The following is a 24584-nucleotide window of genomic DNA, read 5'->3' as shown; positions in this document are numbered from 1 at the left end:
AAATGTCTTTTTCTCAATTCCTAATTTTTACAAATGGGATTGTTATGTGAGTGGGGGCTGTTTTTTCTACTGCCAAATGGACTGACTCTAATTTATTAGTGATAATAACAAAATTGAGTTTTTGAGGCCGATATCTATGAATTTCAAATTCTTATTCCCATATCAAATTATACCGCACCTGGCGCTTCTCCATCGTAGTTGAAGTTCGGAATCAGCAGCGTCTGCGCATCGACGATCACGATATTGTCCGAGCTGACGTCGTGCACTCCACCTAGCTGTCCGATTTTGGTTGGCCTCGGAAAGTCCAAATCGTTCCGAATGACGACATCCCCGAAGTTGACACTGAAATCGTCGCACCAAATCGAGAACCACCGGATGTCCCGCAGGGTTTTGCCCTCCGGCAGCGACAGCGTGATGTCTTCGTTGCGGTACTTTCTCAGCACGCCGGAACGACCCCGTTCATCCCGCAGACGGTGAGCCCCCTTGTTGCTGGGAGCCCGGGTGTTGCCCACGTAGAAGTACGCAGCTTAAGGTGGATTAGGGTGAGATGTGGGCTTGTTGCTTTGAGTTTTGTGTACTTACCTGGACCTTCTCCGTCGTAGTTGAAGTTCTTCAGAAAAAGCGTTCGAGCATCGACTGCATACACCGAGCCCGAAACTCCGTGATGTAGCTGCGTAAGATCACCTATTTTTGTACCGTAATATCCTTGGAGGGCGTCCACGCTAGATACAATGCTACCTGCAATATAGAAGAGAAGACCAATTTGTTAGATTGCTGGTTTTCAAACGAACCTTCTGTAATTAACTTCCAAAAATTAACAGCTTTCAATTTCACCAGTGGAATCTCATTCTCTTTCCACTTTCCCGTGATCTGAAGACCCTGCGGTGCGTAGCTCGATCAAATACGCACGCGGTCGCATCAGACAGACACCCAAAAAAATCACGCGTACCTAATTCGATGTAAACACAGACTCCGCGCTCCACATCACCGCTTCATTGAAAAATAAGGTTAACGACTTCCAACCAATTAGACCACTCACTCGGTGGTGGAGCGCCAGTGAGAGTGTGAACAAAGAAGGGGCATATGTAGCAGACTCAGCGACGACAACAACGACAGCGACGACAGTCTGTGGACCCCGAAACGCCTAGTTGAACCTGCGGCGCAAGCTGCTTGCTTCGGAGCAATTAGTCACATGGAGCGACGATCAGCCCACTCCAAGTGGAAAATTCAAAGAATCAACAACGTCGTAAAGCGTATCCGATCGAGTAAACTAACGGATGGTGTGGCGGCGATGCTTTCGCTGATTTTCCGCTTCGGAACGGAACTCAATTCAGCGGAAAAGATATGCAACCAATTTCAATAAAGCAACCGAGTTCGACGACAATCACCTCCGCGATGAAAACGTGTGGGAATTTGGCTCGAGCTTGAGCTTCGAGAAAAGGTGTTTGATTACCTATCTCTTGCGGTCGGTCCCGGTGAGAAATAATGGGTGGTGGACTGACCAAAAGAAACAAAGGAAGCACCAGACGAGAAAACACAAACAAGCTGGGTGGTGGTAATGACCGACACGCGGTGAGAGGAATAAATTGCCTAATCAGATCGCTAATCGCTTCGAGCGATTGAGTTCGATGAGTGAGTGAATGGATCAGCTTGTATGCTGTGGGACTAGTTGGTAGAATAGTACAAAGTGTGGTGTATACTGAGATAGAGACCTTAACGTTGGGGCTGATGTGGTGTCAAGAAAACGCAGATTTCACAAATGCTCTGTCATACAGCAAACATTGATCATTTGCTACGATTTTGCCTCATTTGGTCGTATCCATCATGTGTGGCCTGAACTGAATATTTTTAATGTGCATCTGCTACACGCTAAGACCGCTCAGCACTAAAGTGCATAATATCCAGACTACACCAAAAATGTGTAACACTTACACATTCACAAAAACAGCTCCTGCGTTCACAAAATCGTGAAATTCGCAAAAAAAAAATGTGGTACGGCAATCTAGCTAGGTTTACTAGTGACCTTAGTAAACAAAAAATATCGACATTTCGCATTTAGAAGAGTGCACGAGCTGTTTTTGTGAATGTGTAGCTGTTACACATTTTTGGTGTAGTCTGGAAATTATGCACTTATGTGTAGGTCTTACACATTTTAGGTGCTGAGAGGTTTAAGCGTGTATTGTTTTCCACTACCTTCTTACTAAATGTAACTGCATTCCTTGGATTTCCGAGACCTATTATCTTGCTCCTGCATAATGATTTTTTTCACATAGACGGACACCGGTTTTGGCCAGTCTAAGGGAAATCATGTTTATAAAAATAGCCAATAATCGTATAAAAACTACCAATGTCTCAAATAAAACTTTTCACCTTATATTTTGTAGGAAAAATGCGGAAATCAAGCTCATACTTGATTATGATGACACTGGCTAAAATAGAAGCATTGCCGCAGATTTGGCCATATTCACAACTCGGCACCAACAATTCAAAAGGGCGTAACTGCTTTTTGAAATAGTGCCTTCTCTCAAAGCTGTGGATCGTATGTTCAATCTTTTGGACAATCTATAAGCACTAAAAGAAAGCTAAAATCCCCCTCTTTCTGATAGTGGGGATGGATTTCATGGGAAATATGAAATACGATCCACAGCTTCAAAAGAAGGTACTGTTTTGAAATGCAGTTACGCCCTTTTGAAATGTAGGTGCCGAACTTTGGTTTCTATTTTGGCCAATTACACAGCCCAAGTAACAATTCAATCGCTGATTGGTTTGGTTTGATTTTATTAGGGTTTTATTATAGCAAAAATCTTAACTCACAGTTTTATGACTACTTTTATGGAAACCATTGATGAAATGTTTTAAAGTATACTTGAAGATATCCATAAAGCCATATTTCAAGAATAAACAAAACTCTTCGATATGTAAACCTTCTGGCATTCATTATTACCACAATAAAACTGTTCAATCTCTCAACAGATGGCAATCCGTTCGATTAGTAACGACGTCTCAGGTAACGACATCTGTTGGTGAAAAAGCAGAAACTACGACACTGCTAGGTTTATTGTTGTCGGCATAAAAGTAAAATTGCTTTCGTTTTATTTTCGCTAATTATGGTCGTCGCCATTTTGAATAATTAGCTGACGTGAATTGAAAACAGGTAATTTTGCTTAAGAAAGCAGTGAATTGATAGTTTACCGCCGTTTTCATAACATGTCCACATAAAAAAAACTCTCTCAGCTGAGTTTTCATGTGATTTGAGTAAGTTTTACTAAAATAACTAGTTGGTTTATTTCATTCCAAGATGATAATATTCACCATTTTCGATGCGCATTAATTTTATGTTTCTGCAACCCCAATATTCACGGTAAAATTGAATGCGCATAAGCCTACCAACACAATAACTACTAGAATATTACTTTGAAATGATCGCTTTCTACTTACTAATAATATATCTTCCTGAACTTTACGTGCTATCGAAGAAGCTTCTCTGCATCTTGAGCTGTCATAATTTTTGTTGAAAAAAAAAAAACAACAACAATCATCGTAACCTCTTTTCGAGAATGGATTTTTTTTTTTCAAATAGGTTTTAAACAGTTTTATTGCTACTCTTCATGTGGTTTGCCAAACCTCTCCGAGAGTGGTCCACTTAGCCAGAAGATGCTTTTAAAGAGGTTCTCAAGAGGCTTTGATGTATAAATCAGTTTTATTGCAAGTTTTATAAAATTGGTTATGAAGATCTCTTATAAAGCCGAACAAAACTTAAAATGTTACTTGGGTGCGCAACATTTTTTTGTCTCAAGAGCAAACTTATGTGTCTCCGAAGGATTTTGGGCCGCTGAATCCGAATCCGGGCTCAGATTTGCTCCAACACGTCACAATTTTGAGCTATACTTCAATGTATAGGGCAAAATATGCGATTTTGGGCTTTTTCGACTGCAAGCCGTTAAGTATGGAAATATTTTTTTTTAAGCAATCAAATGGTTAATTGGTCAATTAACATCTAAATTAACGACTCATGCAAAATATTTCGTTTTACCGAATCAAATTTGATAGATTTAAGCATTTTATGTTAGTATGAAAACTTGCATACAACTTTTGGAGGGTGACTTGTATGGGAAATATCGTACCTAACATAAATCGCTTAAAACTATCAAATTAAATTTGGTAAAACGAAATATTTTGCATGAGTCGTTAATTTAGATGGTAATTGACCAATTAACCTTTTGATAGCTAAAAAAAAATATTTCCATGCTTAATGGCTTGCAGTCAAAAAAGCCCAAAATCGCATATTTTGTCCTATAAAAAAGAATTCGATATTGGGGATGAACCAGCCTCGGGCTGAAAATCCCCATAATAAAAAGCCAACAATAATAATAATAATAATAATAATAATAATAATAATAATAATAATAATAATAATAATAATAATAATAATAATAATAATAATAATAATAATAATAATAATAATAATAATAATAATAATAATAATAATAATAATAATAATAATAATAATAATAATAAAGAATTCGAACAAGTTTGGGCTAAAGCACAAATCTCCGGCGAAACTCATATTTTTGCTTCGGTATATTTCCCACCTGATCAAGCTTGTAAATCAACATATGAAATGTTCTTCCAAGCTGCTGAAGAAATTAATTCACAATTTCCTCCGGAATTCAAAGTACATATTTATGGCAATTTCAATCAACGTGACGTAGATTTCATATCTAATTCTGAAAATGAATGTATTTTATTACCAGTTGTAGGTGAAAATGAAACGCTACAGTTGATTTTCGAAAAAAGCTGGTTTAGGTTTAAACCAAATTAATCATGTGAAAAATCAGCAAAATCGATATCTAGACTTTTTATTAACTAACATCCTTGAGGACTTCTGTGTGGAAGAAACTCCGAGTATTCCGTTTTTATCCATATGAACGTTTACTCAAATAATTGTGACTATGAGGATGTCTATGATTATAGTAAAGCCAATTATGAAAATATTAGACTTCAACTTAATAGAACTAATTGGCAATCTGTTTTAAGAAATCCAGATGTAGAATATGCTGTTGAGACTTTTATAGCATTTTGTCGGAAACAATTCATTCGGAAGTTCCACTTAGGAGAAAACGGCGAAATAATGGTTCTAAAAATCCAGTCTGGTTCAACAGGCAAATTATTAACTTAAAAAATCGGAAACAAAAGGCTCACAAAGTATACCGACGACACAAAAGTCAAGAAAACATTGAAAAGTATTTAAGCATTTGCAATCAACTTAATCTAGCCATATCCACTGCTCTTGAAGAGTACAACAGAAAAACCTACAATGAAATAAAATCCTGTCCCAGGAACTTTTTCAATTATGCAAAAACTAAGTTGAAGTCGAGCAATTTTACTTCAAAAATGTCGTTAGATGGTAAAGTGGGAGAAAATTCCGATGAAATTTGCAACCTTTTTGCGGCTTATTTTCAAGAGACTTATAGTACATTTTCTGATACCGATCGCGACTATGAATATTTCTCCCATTTTCCTGACTTTACCAGCAAATCAATCAAATCATGTTACAGGATATTTTAACTGGTCTAAAAGACTTAGATCCAAACAAAGGTCCAGGGCCAGATGGAATTCCACCGATTCTTCTGAAAAACCTGGCAACTGAATTTGCGGCTCCATTATTTTGGCTTTACAACATGTCACTTGAAACTGGAAAGTTTCCGAAAGGATGGAAAAAATCTTTCCTCATACCCATCTACAAATCTGGTAAAAAATCCGATGTTCGTAATTATCGTGGGATTGCCATTATCTCATGCATACCAAAACTATTTGAATCTATTATAAACAGATATGTGTTTAATCAAATCAAACTAAGAATAACAAATGCACAACATGGATTTTTCAAAGATCGGTCGACTACAACAAACTTGTTAGAATTTGTTATTTACACCTTATGTGCAATGGACAGTGGAAACTATGTTGAATCACTTTACACCGATTTCAGTAAGGCGTTCGACAGACTTGACATTCCAATGTTGATTTTCAAGCTTGATAAAATGGGAATCGAGTCAAGACTACTTAAATGGATCGAATCATACTTAACTGACCGATTACAGATAGTAAGATTTGAGGGGAACAAGTCAGAACCTATCAACGTATCATCAGGAGTCCCCCAAGGCTCACATTTAGGACCTTTGCTTTTCATATTGTTTGTAAATGATATCACGTATATTCTAAAACATCTCAAAATCCTTATATACGCTGATGATATGAAACTCTTCAAAGAAATAAAAAATGAAGAAGACAGAGAATGTTTTTTGAGAGAAATACGCATATTTGACCAATGGTGTAGTAAAAGCCTGCTGCAGTTAAACGTGAAAAAAATGTAATTCAATTACGTACAGCAGAAAACATAGTTACACCACCATTAATTGTATCTTTAGGAAACCAAGAAGTTGAAAAGTACAATAGAATTAGAGATTTAGGTGTAATCTTAGATTCCAAATTAACTTTCACCGATGATTATAACGCTATCACTCATAAAGCAACTAATATGTTAAGCTTCATTAAGCGTTTTAGCTAAAATTTTCAGGACCCATACACGATTAAAACATTGTACGTCGCTTATGTAAGATCAGTTCTAGAATACTGTAGCATAGTATGGTCTCCCTACATGGTAACACATGTGGATCGAATCGAATCAATACAAAAGCAGTTCCTCCTATATGTCTTACGCAAGTTAGGTTGGTCAACATTTCCACCGCCTTCATATGATGCTAGATGCATGCTTATAGATATTCAAACTTTGAAAGAGCGTCGTGAATTAGCCATGGTTTCATTTATAAATGATTTAATATCTCAACGCATCGACTCCGTCAACTTACTATCATGTACTATCATTCTATGCTCCTGCTAGACAATTGAGAGGTCGTAATATATTTGCTCTAAACAAACGGAACAGATTATGCAAAATTTGGTCCTTTGAATCGAATGATGAACCTTTATAATCACCACTGTGCATCTATTAGTTTAACCATGTCTAGAGCAAATTTAAGGGAATATTTTAAGTCTTTAAGACATAATAGAATATAGTTATAAAGCAGAGTATCTGTACGCACAAATCTCATTATGAGATTGAGAAAAGTTGGCTATGCGCACATGCAAATTCCTTGAGCTTGAGACTCGCGATGTTGGTGCACATCACATTAGCATTGCGAGTCTCAATGAGACATCTCAATGAGACAAGCTCTAGGTATGGATTACTGCACGAATTTATACTGGCCTGCTTACTCTCACGCGAAATTTGACGTTTGAGAGGTGTCTTTATTACCTGACACCGGTTTGAAACACTATCGAACCCTGCACTAGAATCACATTTATAGAAAATGTTCAGCTGAGATTTGGTTTATGTTTTCCGGAGGCTGAAGGGGTTTGGGTCATAAGTATGCTGGGGCAGATAGAATGCAGTCGGAAGTTGTTTTACGACGGGAAAGAAAATAAGAGGAGTAGTCCTGGCAGGGGCTTCTTCCCAAGTGATGGAGTAGTCACCACCCCCAGCTATATCTAACAAGGTAAGGTTTTTATGGCAAGGAGTTATAAAATTGTAAATTTCAACATGACCCACACAGACACGTTGAACGTGTAGTGCGCCAAAGTAGCTTCTGAAGGTGAGATATGATTATTATTTGATCCCCAGTTTATCCACTTTTGCGCGAGCGGTGATGGCGGCGGTGGATACCAGCGAGCAGTTGTGATTTTTATCTTCAGTAAGGATAACAATTAGTTGGCTCCCAGAACGGTCAACAATGGGATGAGGAGGGGAACGGAACCGCTTCGTTCGAATTCGTTTTGACAAACAAACATCTCAATGAGACGAGTCTCACGAGACGTCTCATTGAGGCACATACATAAGATTTTTCATGAGCATGCTATGATCTCAAATCTCACAAATTTTCCTGAAACGCATTTGAACCCAGCGCATGGCACACTGTCTCATTCATGTATACATGAGCTTTCAGACACTCTGTTATAAAGTGATATAGTTAAGTGAAATTGTAGTCTACGGTATGTTTCACGAAATAAATAAATAAACAGCGCATTGAAAAAAAATATCTAGACAGTCAAAATGCTCTCTTCTTTAAAATAATAATAAACTAGTTAATGAACTAATAGCGAAAACTTGATTTTGTTTATCCATTTTACGAAAAGTCACATCTTATTGTTTTTTGATAATTTTGTTTGTCAGATTTAGATACTTTCCCTACCTTTGTTGTCGTTTCGAACTTCACTGAACATTGCATTAGACTAAAGTGACCAGACGTCCCGCGTTTCACGGGACAGTGCCGCATTTTGACCAAATGTCCCGCGACAAATTATGTCCCGCGTTCGTCTCAAATCGTAAAAATGTCCCGCGTTTGACAAAATTTCAACAAGCATACAACATATTGTAGTACCGTCAAGTCGCCATTCACCGTGTGCCTTCGAATATTTTTTCATTAATTCCATATTATGATTGAATGATACGACAATTTCCCTCCAATTTCACCAATACAACACTAATGTATTGTTACCATGCCAAAACGCTCATTAAAAACATTTAAAAGTATCATTTTGACACTAAAGTGTGTTTACATGAAGCGGGTTTCTGCTCGTTCACTGCATTCATAGTGAAAAAACGAAAACTGCGCTAAGGTGATTTAAGCGATAAACTAAATGTAGTAACGTTTTTATTCCACCAAGAAGCAATTAAATTCACATATCAGGTATGTATTTTGCATTACCGACGTAAGTTTAACAAGAAAGTACGATTACTCGTACTTTTTAATTGAAACAAAAAGGCACGGTAAATGGGTACCCTAAAAATCAATGGTCTCCATTCACCGTGCCACATATTGTCCCATATATCTAGAAAAAATCGAAAATTTAAACATTCGTTTTTCTTATAAAATCTTGCAAGTTATTACTTGAAATGAATTTAAATGAAGAAAATTCCCTTGGCTGGGTTGTTTTGATCATTTTTAAACAAAGTAGAATAAAATTTCTCATACACGGTGAATGGGTCCCTACTACCACGGTGAATGGTGACCTACCACGGAATTAGGCGACCCTACTACCCTTTACTAATTGTACTATATCACCAAATTTTGTGAAAAATTTTCTACTTCTGTAGATATTGCTTTAATTTTAACCTATAATGAAGGCAATTAAAAGCAGCACCAACAATGTTTATAAGACTGGTGTCAAATGACAGCCCTTACTTGCCCCGAATCCTCTTAGATCCACGGTGAATGGTGCCTTGACGGTATCTTCAGTGCCAAAAAGTCAAACCGATTTTGTACAAAGCACAAATCACATCAAACATATTAACAAAACTTTCAACATCAGAGTTCAAAAAATGAAAGATTTTTGCGAGAAAGTACGTGAAGATTCTGGGTTACAGTTACAGTTTGAACTTTTGAAAGCTTTTTTTTATCAAGCGATAGCAGTCCCAGCATTTTTTTTTAATTTTTAATGAAAAAAATCGAATATTTGGTTGATTTTTATGCGCAGTCAGGCAGCATTATTTTACAGTTCGGCGAATAAAATAGAAAGTGACAAGAGTACAATTACAAAAATAGTAGACGAAACTGTCTCAAATTCAAATTTCATGAAAGGGTAGAAAGCTGTTGGCAGGCGGTTTAAACGAATAAGCTCGTGAATTAAATTCATCCAATTAGTTAATCAATGTTGACAGAGAAGCATCCGAGCTACTCAATGAAGTAGCACGCAAATAAGGACAAAATTGAACAATCAGAAGCTAGATTGGTGAGCATTTTCAGGCACATTGAGGGTAATGATAACCTCAAAAATTGTAGAGTTCACGTCATGCTTTTCAGGCACCAAAACTGTAAAAAACGATTATTGGCAATTGAGAGAAGAAATATTAAAATCATTTGTGCATGCTATATTTAATTATCAGGTTTCTTTAGAAGACTATATAAAAAAAAATTATGAGTTTGCCCCACTTCTGCGAAGCTCACAACGTTGAAAAATATGCTTGGTAGAAGAAACGAGTGCTTAGGTTTCCCATCTACTCAGCCTAGACAATCAGGACATCTCATGTATGTAAGTTCCCGGAATTCTAAACTAATTAAACCCGTGATTTCTTTCGGAATACGAGATCGAAACTTCGAATGGCGCGAATCTAATTTATTGCAGCACAGAACACCAACGGCGTGCACTGGCTCAAACTCAACTAAAGCAATTCAATACAATTAAAATGAAACAGAGGCGAGATCACTTTTGTTTATTAGGCATGTTCATTTTCCAAATCCAACAATCGGCCCTCCTGACCACCATCGGTCGCCGATGGTGAACTATCCGGTTCCTTTTTGTCAGCTTCAAGGGTACCACCTCTCTTTGAATTTCGCCCATCTCCAATCGTTTGCTTCGGTAATTTGATAGCGTATCCATAACACCATATTAGAGATCCAAACATCCAGCGTCGATTTTTGGAATACGAACATCTCCTACGTTTGCTTCGGCTCTTCCCAAAATGATACCTTTTCAATGCATCGCACTTCGCATCCCAGCTGCAGCGCTCTACAAAACCTTGCTTCAGGTCACCAATTGTGTCATCTCGCTGTTTGTTTGACCACACGTTTTGCGCCGTTTGAACAATAGTGTTTTGATTATCAACTTTGTCTATATCATCGATACAAACACACTCAGCCTCAGCAGGTTCAGTGTCAATTTGCACACCATCTGGCTCGCAGATTTCATTCTGCAATTTCACATTTTGCAGACTTTCTATTTGAAGTTTCAACTGATTGTTTATTTCTTTCACTTCCCAGAATTCTTTTCTTAACCCTGTTAATTCATACAGAGCACGAGACACCTCAAAATTCACACGGAATAAATGTTCGGTCAAATAGTTACAAATCTTCCTCTGCTGAATTGGATCGCTTATATCCCACTGGAAATCTTGCCAGTTCGACTCCATTTCAACAACTTTTCTTCACTACGAGTCTTCGATCGCATATCCATGGGCTTCTAGTTTCCCGGACGAGCCCCCAAATGTAAGTTCCCGGAATTCTAAACTAATTAAACCCGTGATTTCTTTCGGACTACGAGATCGAAACTTCGAATTGCGCGAATCTAATTTATTGCAGCACAGAACACCAACGGCGTGCACTGGCTCAAACTCAACTAAAGCAATTCAATACAATTAAAATGAGACAGAGGCGAGATCACTTTTGTTTATTAGGCATGTTCATTTTCCAAATCCAACATGTATTTTCTTGAAAATGAGTAAAACTCCTCGGATTTGTGAGGAATATTTTGTCAAATTTAGGCCAAAATGAGAACATGTCCTGCTAAATCAGGACGGATAGTGACCCTACGAGTGCTTCGTATTGTACAAACAAAAAAAAATCGTTACGTATTCGTTAACAAAAAAATAAAATAATAAAAACTTTCATCATGATTTCCAAATTAATGGCCCGCATTGGAGCTCTGATCATCTGGTCACTTTACATTAGACACATCAGATAGCTATTCCAGACTTACAGCGATAATTGAAACGGACGCTAAGAATCTGTTCATAAACCACGCAGACCAAAATTTGATCATCTCAGACCCAACCCTATATACAAAAATTTAAAAATGTGTGTGGAGCGTAGACTTTGGCCCAAAAAGTCTACGTGGTCTATAAACGGCCCCTATTTTGAATGTTGGGCGTAAACAGTGGACGCAAATAGAATCGTCGTAAATGGAAACGGTCTTTAAAAGTAAAAAAAAACTACAGTCAGGAACGGCGGGTGGTCATTACACCCACCGCGATTTCTCGGCTGCCTTACATTCGATTGAGCTATTTTTTGTGCGTAGTTGCGGCATATCGTAAGCTGATTAAATACCTTCCAGAAATGAACTGAATTGAATTGGGTGAAAGACAACAGAGAAACTGCGGTGTGCGTAAAGTGGGTGGCACCACGTTTAACGAATCCTGACTGTGTGTATTGAGTGTAACTGTGAAAGTGCTTAGAACACTGATTCCACAAACAAAGCAGGCTTTGTCTCTAGTATGAACGTTACGCTTGACGTTACGCAAATCAGATGTTTTTCAGCAAAACATTTCTGATTGTTGCATAATAAAAATTTACATGAATGACACAATCTTTTTATTGCATCGTGATCATTATCTACTACCAAGCTATGTACAAAGTTCCAAAATTTTGCCCTCTACCCGTCCAGCAGAAGAACTGACTTTCGAACCGGTTTCGAATTCTCACGAGAGCTGTACACCAGTACCAACGGTAGACAATATGGCGCGGGTGCGCATTTTCAGAGTGATCTCGCCGACCTTGACTTTTGCGACACATTTCGGAGAATAATGGGTGGCAAACAAAGGATGAGTCGGTGAATGATAAACAGCTGCTGAATCGCTGCCAGTACTGATCAATTCTATGATAATGAGATGGAAGTGGTTGGGGCAGTCACTGTGATGCTCTGGGCGGGTGTCGCCAAACGACCGAAAAGAGATTATCATAAACGAGATGGGTACGTTTGTGGGGATTAAGTTGCTTAACATATGAGTAGGTAGTTGTTTAGAATTTAACAGGTTTGTCCTAGGGTTTGTCTGAACAACCGCACTGATGCGACATATGGAAATTAATTGACGAACACTGTCGGATGAAACCGCCTCAAACGGTGTGCTGTGGTGCTCTACCGAAAGAAGCTCATACGATAATTTCACTTTGTCAGCAACTATCAACTTTTACTTTCAAATAGCAAATAGCTGAGGTGTGCGGACTCAACTATTTCGGTCATTCAATATGAGCACGTACGTTTTCTTCCAGTGCTCCCCGTTGTTGAGTTGCTTATCTCTATGGAGATTTATTTCAAACTGCACGCATAAACTACTCCACACAAAGTTTAAACAGATGAATAAGAGCAAAAGTTACAATCAAACATATACATTTAGCTGATTTGGTCCTGCATGGGCTTGGAAGAATAATTTGCAAACATTGGGCAATTTTTACACATAATGTTCATACAGATAAACGTTAGAAAAACATTTTCGTATCTGATGGGAAAGTTTGTGTGTCATTTAATGTTTCACTTGTTTTAGCGTGACTGAGCAAACCGAACTTGTATCCAGGCACACTCTGATCATTTTGGAGGTTTGGCAGCAGCCTGGCTGCTGTCAAATTTCAGTCCGCAGCCCTCAGGCAAATAGCAAAAGCTTGCTGAAAATGCAAAATATTCACACGGTAAATACCAAATGCATCATCCGAATGGTTGATGACCATTCACTTGCCACTGCAGTTGCCCAACAGGTCTTGTCACTAGCAGCAAAGTAAGCCAACCCATGCGAGAGCAGCGGGGTTTAACCTTTTGACAAATCACTTTTTCTCGCGGACCAACAACCAACAGCAGCGCAGCGATTTTATAGTTATCGTGTAGGCCGTGCGCGAATCGTAAAAGATTCTTCTGGCAACTTATCGATGTTCGATGCGCCTCGACAAGCGCTGCTGCTGGTGCCGCCGGTCAAACTGGTTTGGTCTGACTGCACCTTCCACCGCGGCGCCGTTGCCACCGGGGTGAATTGTACCAATAAAGTTGACTTGGACGATGTCGCATGTTAGTAAAAGACCGGCCTTTCGGAACGGGCTTTTGTCGCGGAGATTAATCAACCTCAGAAAAGGCTATCTGCACCTATCTGCCAAAATTGAGGGATGTTGCACGTCTTTTGTTGAAATCAAATCTGACATTCATATGATAATGGGTGGAAGCTCACGTAAAATATTATCTTCTGGATGTTGATTACAGTTTACCATCTCAGTCGCCGAATGGCGCTTAAACCTAGCTATTGAGCACGGATTTTAGACATCTGAACGGGAGGCCCAGATAATATTGGGTTAAGGACCGTCTTGTGTTATAAGTAAAAGCCAGGACTACTCTCTCCTCGGCCCACTAAACACATTCCCATGGTCGCCAAACCCTCCGTCTCTTCGGAACCACCAGCTTCAAAGAGCGGCTAGTGCAAATCTCATCCTCAAGGTTGGCTGCGTAACCTGCAGAAAAGAACATTGATCACTCGCTTTGAGGAATCCACCAAGGTAGTAGTAGTTCTAACAGCTGAGCAGAGGCCTTTACAGGGACCCCTTTCCAACCGCGACTCGGATCGAATCCAGTAGACCGATGCTACGACAGCAATGCTACCAGGATGTTCTTCCCGCGGCAACTTAATCGCTATAAAGATCGCACCTTATCACTTTCAAGACTTCCGAGTACAGTTTCTTACCGATTTTGGCAACACCCGTTTTTGTCTACTCCCGATTTTGGCAACACCCGTTTTTGGCAACATTTCCATCCCGATTTTGGCAACACCCGATTTTGGCAACAATTTCTTACCGATTTTGGCAACACCCGATTTTGGCAACAATTTTTTACCGATTTTGGCAACAAAAAATTTTGACCAAAAATTTGTACCGACTAATCGTTTGTATTTGTAAATGTATTTATATTTTAGCCTTACTCTTTTTAAAAATAATCAAAATTCATTAAATTTTCCAAAATCAACAATTTTACAAATCATGACGTAATTTATGAACGTCACCTACAGGGATCGTTTTATAACTTGTGAATAGTCCATATTTAAAATATAAGCCAAATTGACGTATTAAAGTTGAAAATAATCCACAAAAAAAAATTACCGATTTTGGCAACACCCCAATTTGGCAACATAAAATTCATCTCGTGTTGCCAAAATCGGTAAGAAACTGTACTTAGAATGGTTGGTCGTGATGACGAGTGCGTCGTCCTTCTCGGGCTTGGCACCTGCTCTCCTTCATTCCTGCTTCTTTATCACCTTTTACGCTGCACAATTATCATCTTTCGGGTACCGCTTGGTAGCTTTTCACCTGACGCCTTAACTTGTCTCTTGAGTCTCTTGAGTCTCTTGAGAAGTCTCTTGAGGCCTGCTTGAGGTATTTTTTGATGTTAGATTTCGAAAGCAAGGTCGTCAAAGGGATTACCAGACATCTTCAATGTGTGAAAGATGGAAGGAAGGGAAACGACTTTTCAACCGTTTCTGGTTCAAGCGATGACTATTAACATATGAATATACAAGAATTGTGTATGTAAGGGAGGAGAGTATAGAGAAAGTGGATAGAAAGATACAAAGTTGAAGGAAAGGGACGGGCCAGGGATTGAACCCAGGACCTTCTGCATATGAATCAGAAGCGGTAGCCACTAGACCTTTTCTGGGCTACCATGAAATGTACATCATCATTAAGGGAATTAATCCGATTTCGAAACTTTAATGAAAGTGATCCACAAAGTTCTCCTTCTATCATAGAGTCCAACATTTTAGATATTTGTTATCCACACTTTGCTGACCTATTTAGGCAAATTCAATGCTGAATGTGTTGCTGCAACCCATGGTTTATGAAGTACTTTTTATGCTCGAAAGACAACCTCCTTACCGAATGTGAGCTACATACATCGAAACACGCACTCCCCGTTCGCGTTAAACTACCAATCAACGCCAATCGAGGTTAAGTCAACTTTTTTTTATCTCTTCTGCTTTCAATAGTAGACCGATCATCGGACGGAAACTGGTAGACCGGCTGGGGGATCATTATCGGTTCCTCACTCTGTCTCGGGTTTTTCTTCTTCTCGCTTATGATTTTATCATCACAGCCATCACATCTCTCCCCATTGCTAGACGCGCTTCCAGACGGTGGTAAATGTATATAGTATGGCCACATGCTCTCCTAACTTTTTGTTTGAATTAAATCGTAGTGGTGAAATTTGTCCCAAAACATCCCAATTAGTGACGAACTAGTGACTCCATCCATATGGAAGCAACCGTCAGCATTTCTCTTACTTTTGCTTTTCGAAAGCTACTGCCCTCACGCGTGCTCCGCAAACTCCGATAATGAACAGCTCCAGAAAATTTGAATAAAACATCAATTTTCTGCTTTAACTTTTGTGGGCTATTATCGCCTCTTCTTTCCTCTTTACGGGCCATCCAGCTACAACCCCGAACTTATCGCGATTCAGCACGGAGCATCACGGCGATTGCCCGTCATGGTGTGAGTAGCGTGGCCGCAGCCATCGTCTACGGTTGATGAGCAGCAGCAGCAGCAGCAGCAGTCCAAAACGAAAGGAAAATTTGACCCATATTTTTCGCATTTCTATCGGGTTTATTTGTGGAATTCCTTTGCTCAGGAACTGGAACTGCGTGCGCGTATGCGCTGGATGCGACAGAGTAGATAGAGCCATGTGGTATCGAATGTTTGTACGTTAGTTGGTTTGCAGCTTGCTTTTTTTTCTATTTTTTCACTGAAGTTTCAAATCTGTCAAGTTCAACTTCAACGCAACTTTTATTATGTAGCGATTTTTCCAACCCTCTAAGCAGAATACTTTCTTCAAATGAGTGTATTCAGCTATGTACCTTTAAATCTGCCCAAAGATTACAAGTGGTAGTCAAAATACGCGTATCTGACAAAGGATAATCATAACAGGGCGAAATTAAAAGGTACCTATATAACTGATCACACTCATTCGAATAACTTTTGTACTATGGTGACCTTCAGTTGCGTTAACCTCACAACTCTAAACAGGAGATGATAACTGATCAAAGAGAATAAAAAAGGACTGTTGGTTAACATTACAACAGAAGTGTCTATCCATCTAAAAATGTATCATATTTTGCTCTTATGCTTTCACTTTTATACAGGAATCTTTGAAAGTATTCCCGAAGGAACTTTGAAAGGAATCTCTAAAAGAAATCTGGGACAAATTCATAAAGGAATCCCGAGAAAAATTAATGAAGTATCCTGGGATGAATTCTTGGAAGAAAAGCTGTGAAACAATCCCGGCAGAAATCCCAAGAGGAATAAATTATGAAATCCCCGGTAGAATACCGAAAAATATCCCTCAAGGAATCCCGGGAGCAATTTCTAATGGAATTTCAGAGATTCTTTCTGGAGAAATCCTCAACAGAATTCTGAAGAAATCCCTCAAGGAATTATAGAAAATAAAACTCCGAAATATAGCTGGAAAACAAAAATTCCGCAAAAAAAACGTCCATTAAAGAATCTTGAGAAAAACCACCCAAGTAATACGAACTGAATGGTTCTCCCCTTGAACAAGTGGAATGGATCAAAGACTTGGGAGTGATTTTCGACAAAAAATTGACGTTTGCTAAGCACATATTGACGACGATAGCCAAAACATTTGCCACATTAGGATTCATAAAGCGCAATACGCAAGAGTTCAATAATGTATATACCTTGAAGACCCTCTGCTGTACGCTCGCCCGCAGTATTCTAGAGTACGCCGTTCAAGTTTGGTCACCATACCACGCAACGCACTCTGAACGCATCGAACGTGTTCAACGGTCGTTTCTAAGGTACGCCTTAAGAAAACTTCCTTGGAATGACCCTCTGAGGCTGCCTCCTTGTGAAGACAGGTGCAAGCTCATTAATCTTCAACCATTGACAAGTCGCCGTGTAATGCTCCAAAGATTGCTGATATACGACATTTTATCTGGTAAGACTGACTGCTCATCATTGCTAGCCGACATTAACATCCATGCACCGTGTCGCCGGTTAAGAAACAGAGGTTTCCTCGCTCTACCGTTTCGCAGAACACTCTACGGGCAGAACAATCCTTTCAGTCGCTGCTGCCAACACTTCAATGAAGTTTTCGACGTGTATGACTTTGGGATGTCTAGGAATACATATAAAATAGCTATTAAGGACCTGTGATAGTTTTTAAGAATCAGTCTGTGCAGCATTTGCTGGAGGCATAGTGAAATAAATAAATTAAATAGAACTGGCTTAACAGCAGTTTCTAAGACTGAAGTTTGCTTGAGATTGATTTGTTCCACTCTTATACAGCAAAAATGATTGTTGGGCAATAATAAAATCACAGAAGGAATTTCTGAAGAACTCCCGGGAGGAACTACCAAAAAAAAAAACAGAAAGAGCATCTGTAGAAGTTTTTGACAGTATCATTGAGAATTCCCAAAAAAATCTCAAGAATGAATGTGATAGTTTTTAAGAATCAGTCTGTGCAGCATTTGCTGGAGGCATAGTGAAATAAATAAATTAAATAGAACTGGCTTAACAGCAGTTTCTAAGACTGAAGTTTGCTTGAGATTGATTTGTTCCACTCTTATACAGCAAAAATGATTGTTGGGCAATAATAAAATCACAGAAGGAATTTCTGAAGAACTCCCGGGAGGAACTACCAAAAAAAAAAACAGAAAGAGCATCTGTAGAAGTTTTTGACAGTATCATTGAGAATTCCCAAAAAAAGCTCAAGAATGAATAACGAAAGATTCCTGAGTAAATTTGCTGAAGAATTCCCGCCAAAAGAAGCACAGGAAGAAATCCATAAAAGATGTTCGAAAAAAATTTAAATAAATGTCTAGAGAAACCCGGGAAATCCTTTGTATAATATTGAAAGACATCATTGAAAAAATCGTTTTGCTAAATGAACCTCGGGAGAAATGCCTTGAAAAAAGCCGGAAGGAATCCCTGAATCAATAAAGGAAGCCTGGGAGAAAACCCAGGGAGGATATCTGATGGAATTTCGCGAACAATACGTCCACAAACTCGGAAAGATTTCTGGGAGATATCCTCAAAAGAATCCCGGTATGAATCCTGTGAGAAATGCTTGATAAAATGCCTAAAATATTATCAAAGGAAGCCCGAGAAAAATCTCTAATACTTGGGAATTAATGGATAAAAACCCAGAGAGAATTTCGATAGGAATCGCTGAAAAAATCTATCTATGAAGTCCTGGAAAAATTCTCTAAAGAAATACTACAAAGAATCCTTGATGGAAACTCAGGAGACATTAAAAAACTAATTTCAGGAGAATTGAAAAAAAGAGATCCCATTGGAAATCAATGAACAAATCCCGAGAAGAATCCCTGGCAGATTGACGGATGTCTTCATGAATTCTGTAAAAGTCACCGAAAAAATCTCTGCTGGAAACCCTTTAAGACTACTTGGAGCATCCGGGAAGATAGAATCCTGGGAATCCTAAGAAGAATACTTGAAGAGATCCCAGCAAAAATTCAGTGCAATTCTGGAAGGAATTCCTGAAATAATTCTCAGGAGAAATCATTAGATGGAACCAGGATGGAATTTTAGGCGAAAACAATGAAGAATTATCGGGAGGAATTTTTGAATATTTTCATTTCATTTACATTTTGCAGCATTTGGTGGGGCAATGAGGGCGCAAGTCAGTCCAAAGCCGATGATAAGGAGGGGTAATGGCTGAATAGTCTTTGCTGACCACATAAACGCCATGGGATAGGAAAAGGGTATTTTGGTGAGGGATTAGGGTGTTGGTACAGACTTGACAATATCAATGCTATTCAGATGCAAAATAATTTTAGGGCTCAATAGTGAATCGCATACCTACCAAAACCAAAAAAGCAATAATCCTCAAAATGCCAAGCAAGTCATAGAAAGAAAAAACGCCCGATTGTTTATTCTGTCAATTATAACAAACGAAAACTTCCACCCTCTCCGACTCCCCAGTCACCCAGAAAAAATGTTCCTTCAGTTTTGGAAAATATATTATCCCCAATTAAGCCCTTAATCGAATTGTCTGCGTGGTCTTGTAGTACCCCTGCTAGGTAAGAACCAGTCTTTGCTTACATATTAAATGTTAGACATGACCCCATGGATAGCATTTGCATATGTAAAAGCTTTGCTGATGTGACTTTCCTATTAGGCAATTCTCTCATCTCATGCTTGTCTTCAAAACCTTATCAAGCTTAGAAAATTGAAGTTAATAAACAATACATTACAAGGTTCGAATTCCCATACAATGAGGTCATTCATTCGCACTACAACACCATAGGAGATAATATCACATTGGCTGATTACAGTACAAATGCGAAAAATCTCCCTTTTCCCCCTCTCCGCAACCCGGGGACGCGCCCTGTTGGATTTCGAAAGCCTCGGAGAATATTACAAACCTTCAATGGCATTCCCATACACTAACCCACATTGCCCATTCAGGGGTCTGACTGGGCCTATTACCCTCCCTCAGTTTGTAATATTCTCACCAACTTGGAATTATATTTTCCCGGCACATAAATGACTTCGACAAATGTTCGATATACTATGCAGCATCATGATCAGTATAACTATATCAGATGACGATGACTTGAAGATCTGATTTTTACAGAATTGCTTGTCATTGATTATACATTCAGCTATTCCATTCATTACTGCAAAGCACATCGACCACATACCTGAAATCAAAGCTTCCTGAAAGATATAATCCAAGCCCAGGGGGAATTGGTGAATATTTTCAAATATAAATTTCTATATCTTTATAATTTATACCAAGATATCCATAGTGTAAATTACATCAGTATCATCAAGTGCGGTATTTTATTGGCTCTTATATCCTTGAACGGATTTGCAGAAGACGTCATCTTTATATTTCTTTACTGAATTGAATTAAAGTTGTTTTTTTTTTTTTTATCCCTACCTGTTGGAAAGATTTTTTACCAATAACATCACCGGACTAACTTTAACTCGATAAACATATTTGCAGAAAACATCAAAATTGTATCTTCTTACTGGGCTGAGATATACATAAAACCAAATCAATTATACTGATCCTATTCGCATGAAAGTCCCATCCTTGCTGGGTTTTTTCCATTCACATAGTACTGTTATGCGAATGGAGGCAGTATACTGCGACACCATATAACAAAAAAAAAATCTAACTGAAGATCATTTAAATATAATATTCACATTGATATGAACAACTCCACCGAAGACACTATTACCTAATATTTTAAACTCTGGTTGTGTCTGACTCGCAACCAATTTCAAAACATCAAAATCACGGCTCTCAGCCGTTTCTCAACCGAAATTCGTAAAACTTTAGCAGTTGAATACAAAATCCTTCTAGTTTGTGGAATTGAGTTCATGGCTACGAATTTTACAGTTAAACTAAAATAGTGAAACTTTTAGTAAACTTGTAAGAGTTTTGCAATGCTTTTCACATTCTAGGATCTCAAATTCAATTGAAAAAAAAAAATAGTTCAGCTTGCAATAGTCATTTCACTAATTGATCAATTTCACCCCGAAAGTAGAAGTTCCGATGATGAAACAATTCGTGGTCGTGCTTGTTTTTTTTTGCAATGAGTTTGATAATATCGGAGACTGTTCAAAAATTGAACACCGAAAATCCGAAACCTACGATTCGGATACATCGACCATTTCTGTGGATGTTCCGGATACCGTAAACCGAGGTCAAATTGATCAGCGGGGTGAAATTGATCACTCGCGTACTACATTGTAATTTCATACTAGGAACTCTTAAGCGTCGTAATAATCTTAAACTTTTTACGTCATCTGATTCGTAGATGTCTAGAGATGAGTGTAGACTTTTAATTTTTGAGAAAAAAGTAAGTTTTGTCTAATTTTTTCAAGGAATTTGCAATGTATTTTTCATTTATCTGAAATCATTGCTACAAAACAATCAATTGCTAATAAGACTTCCCGTGAATTATCTGTTTTAACATTTTTGTGGAGCCTTGGTTGGGATGTTATGCAGCTAATCAGAGCATGAAATAGTTATAAAAAGTTCATTTTATGAGGAAATAGTCATTTATTGTGAAAAAAATCATTTATTTCATGTGAAATTGCCTACCTTTAGGCGTTTAAAGGGAAATTTCAAAATTTAATTTTGCATTTAAAGTATTAAATTCACTAGTTATAAGATTTTAGACGCGTCATTCGGTTTTAGAAGAGCAAAATTAAGCGGAGAAGGAAATTTTCCTTTTCAATCGATGCTTAATTGTAAACTGATCAATTTCGCCCCAAAGTGGCTTTTCCAATATTTTGATATTTGGAGTTATTTAACTTGAAGTTTTAATTTGTTGAACAAAATTCTGTCACATGGTTCCATGGACCACAGGGTACTGGTTTTACAGATATTCTTTTGGCAACATTTGAACAGGCACTCATGTTATCTGCAAAAGTTGTTTCAAAGTGATCAATTTGACCCCGGATTACGGTACTTGATGCCCTCAGAAAAATGGCCACTTTTTTGAGAGGTTCTGCAACCTGGATTGCAACATGTCGAACTTCATGATTTTGAAAATTGGAACATAATTCATGAAATTTTTGATACAACCTGTTATATGTAGGGAAATAACCGCTTTTTACTGGTTCTGGAATCAAAATTGTGGCACATAAAACTTGATAATACTGGAGCAACATTTGAAAAGGGTATATAAGCATTGGTAAACAATGACTGGTAACTTCTTATAAAACCATATGCCTCATATATGAAATTTGTTCTTGCCATTTATAATATCGGTTCCATCGGCGAAAATATGCTACCGTAAACCGATTTCAAATTTATCACTTTGAAACAACTTTTGATGGTTCAACAAATTTTAACATTAAGTAAGGTACACCGGGGCAAGTTGAAACGGGTGGGGCAAGATGAAACAGCGGGTTTAAGTGATGTTGTTCAATGATGTTCAACAATTTGATTGCCATAACACATAGTTTTGATTCCAACAAACTTTTAACGAAGGATAAATTTCCAAAATTTATTGAAATCTATTTCAAAACTTCGCGTTTCATTTTGCCCCACCCGTTTCAACTTGTCCCGGTGTACCTTAACTTCAATACCAAAAAAATTGAAAATACCACTTTGGGATGAAATTGATCAGCATACAATTAAACACCAGTTCAAACTCAAAAGTAACTTTTCACTTAGTTTTGACCTTCTGAACACGAATAACGCATCAAACTTGTGAATTCGGCTGTCAAAAATCTAAATTAACTTTTGGAATTGACACTTGAACGCCTGAAGAAAGGTAATTTCCTATGATATAAGCGATTTCGGCCACATTAAATTATTTTTAAACAAAACCTACCAGTTTAATAATTGATTATTGTCTAGAGTTGCTACATTACATCACAATAAAGGTACCATAAAAATGTTGACACTAAAACTTTACAGGTAATAATAATGGCAATCGATTGTTTACTACCAGCGGTTCAAAGAAATAAACACATCTAAAAACCTTTAAAAAGTAATGTAAGACTAACCTTTTCTAAGAACTAAAAAGTCCCCACTTATCTTTAGGGTTCCATGAACTGAATGAGATAAGAATTTTATGATCAGAACGACGTTAAAAAATGCTAGAATGGAATTCAAATGTAGTTCCCGATTGATCAATTTCACCCCGGCTTACGGTAAGCGTTTTCAATCAAATGGGAATAAGCTACTTTTGTTATACTTTAGTATACCGTAACCATTTCTTGTTTCAATCACTTTCAAGTAGTTCTCAGTTAAAAGAATTGCCGGATAAAAGAAGCACAAAACAAGCAACAAAAAAAAAAGGCGCTGCGATTACTCTTTATCCCAACTGGTAACAAACCCAAGCAACACACCTTGTTATAGAAAAGCTTGTCGTACTTCTCCATAACATTTTCCTGTCATGGAATAAAGATGCGGCAACATGTTCCGTGACTTTTGTATGACCGAAAAAGCGCAAGAATTTTGTCTTCTGCAACAAATTATTGTTATGCAAAAGTTTTGATGTAACCTTATGATAACAAACAAACAGGTTAGCGAGTTGTTTCAAAATAAATCATAGACAAGACTGATTACATGAAGAAAAGCAAAAAAAAAATGATTCGATGTTTACATGTTACTGCATACACCAATCGCAAGTTTAAGCATGTTGAAAAGATACCAAAACAAGTGGATTTTTACAAGCTTGATAATACGAATAACACTTGAGTATATGGATCATTGAAAGGTTATAATTATAATAATTGGCCGGGGTTCTGCTAAACCGAACTAAGCGCCAAAAAGTTTATTCCGAGATATTTAATTAAGTTTGAAGTTCAACAAGTCACAAATAAACAACAGCTAAGATAATTTGAAACTTTTTCGCACACTTGTAACTTACAAGCCTTTATTAACCATCAGAGATGAAGAATACATGTAAAATGTTTGAAATCATTGTTATAATTATATTTGATCTCTCAGTACTTTGCACTCAGTTCACTCTGGCTGAACAAAAACATTGGAATATGGTAAACAGTTCAGTGTGGCTGACTGTGTTCATTTGTTTCAGAGAAAACCAGTCGGATTGTGAAAAAAATCTCGATTTTTCATCGTCTGAAGTTGAAGTAAATATCACTCACAATCCTTAACATGAATCAGAGAGGACGCGTATCAGTAGCACGGAGGTCTCAAAATAATTTGAAATATGTACGGCGGAAGCCCTCCCAGCTCAGCAATTGCCACCCATGTTTTTTTTTTTATAGGCCATGCATTGTGCAGGCACAGAGCAAGAGTGATTATGTCAAATGATGTCCTTGCATGTCCTGAGGTAAGAGATGTTAAAGTGGAGCAATTTGTGTACTTCAAATTTATGCTGGTTGAAGAAAACCATGAAAATGTTCTGCCAAAGTGAACTAAGACAAAACAAATTTCAAAAATAAGAAAGAGATTCGAACTTGGATCATTTGAGTGATAACCAAGCGCGTTACCTCTAGGTCGTTTTACCTAGCTGCTGAAGGTCAGTCGTTAAGTCA

At 37.9% G+C, this 24584-nt stretch overlaps 1 protein-coding gene across 3 annotated transcripts in view; it reads right to left on the bottom strand.

Moving 5' to 3' along the window:
- The window catches only part of LOC109430398 (protein Skeletor, isoforms B/C), a 73246-nt gene that overhangs the window by 44320 nt on the left and 4342 nt on the right, over positions 1-24584 (bottom strand). For all 3 annotated transcript variants that reach the window (XM_029867122.2, XM_029867125.2, XM_029867124.2), the window contains exons 3-4: positions 583-738; positions 179-526 (exon numbers count right to left, since the gene is read on the bottom strand). In XM_029867122.2, the coding sequence (XP_029722982.2) occupies positions 179-526; positions 583-738 (504 nt within the window). The remainder of the gene's footprint in view (positions 1-178; positions 527-582; positions 739-24584) is intronic.

This window comes from Aedes albopictus, chromosome 1, assembly GCF_035046485.1.
Source record: "Aedes albopictus strain Foshan chromosome 1, AalbF5, whole genome shotgun sequence".
NCBI classification, from domain to species: Eukaryota; Metazoa; Arthropoda; class Insecta; order Diptera; family Culicidae; genus Aedes; species Aedes albopictus.
Note: the sequence above shows the minus strand (reverse complement) of the source record. Positions and strands in the feature narration are given on the sequence as shown.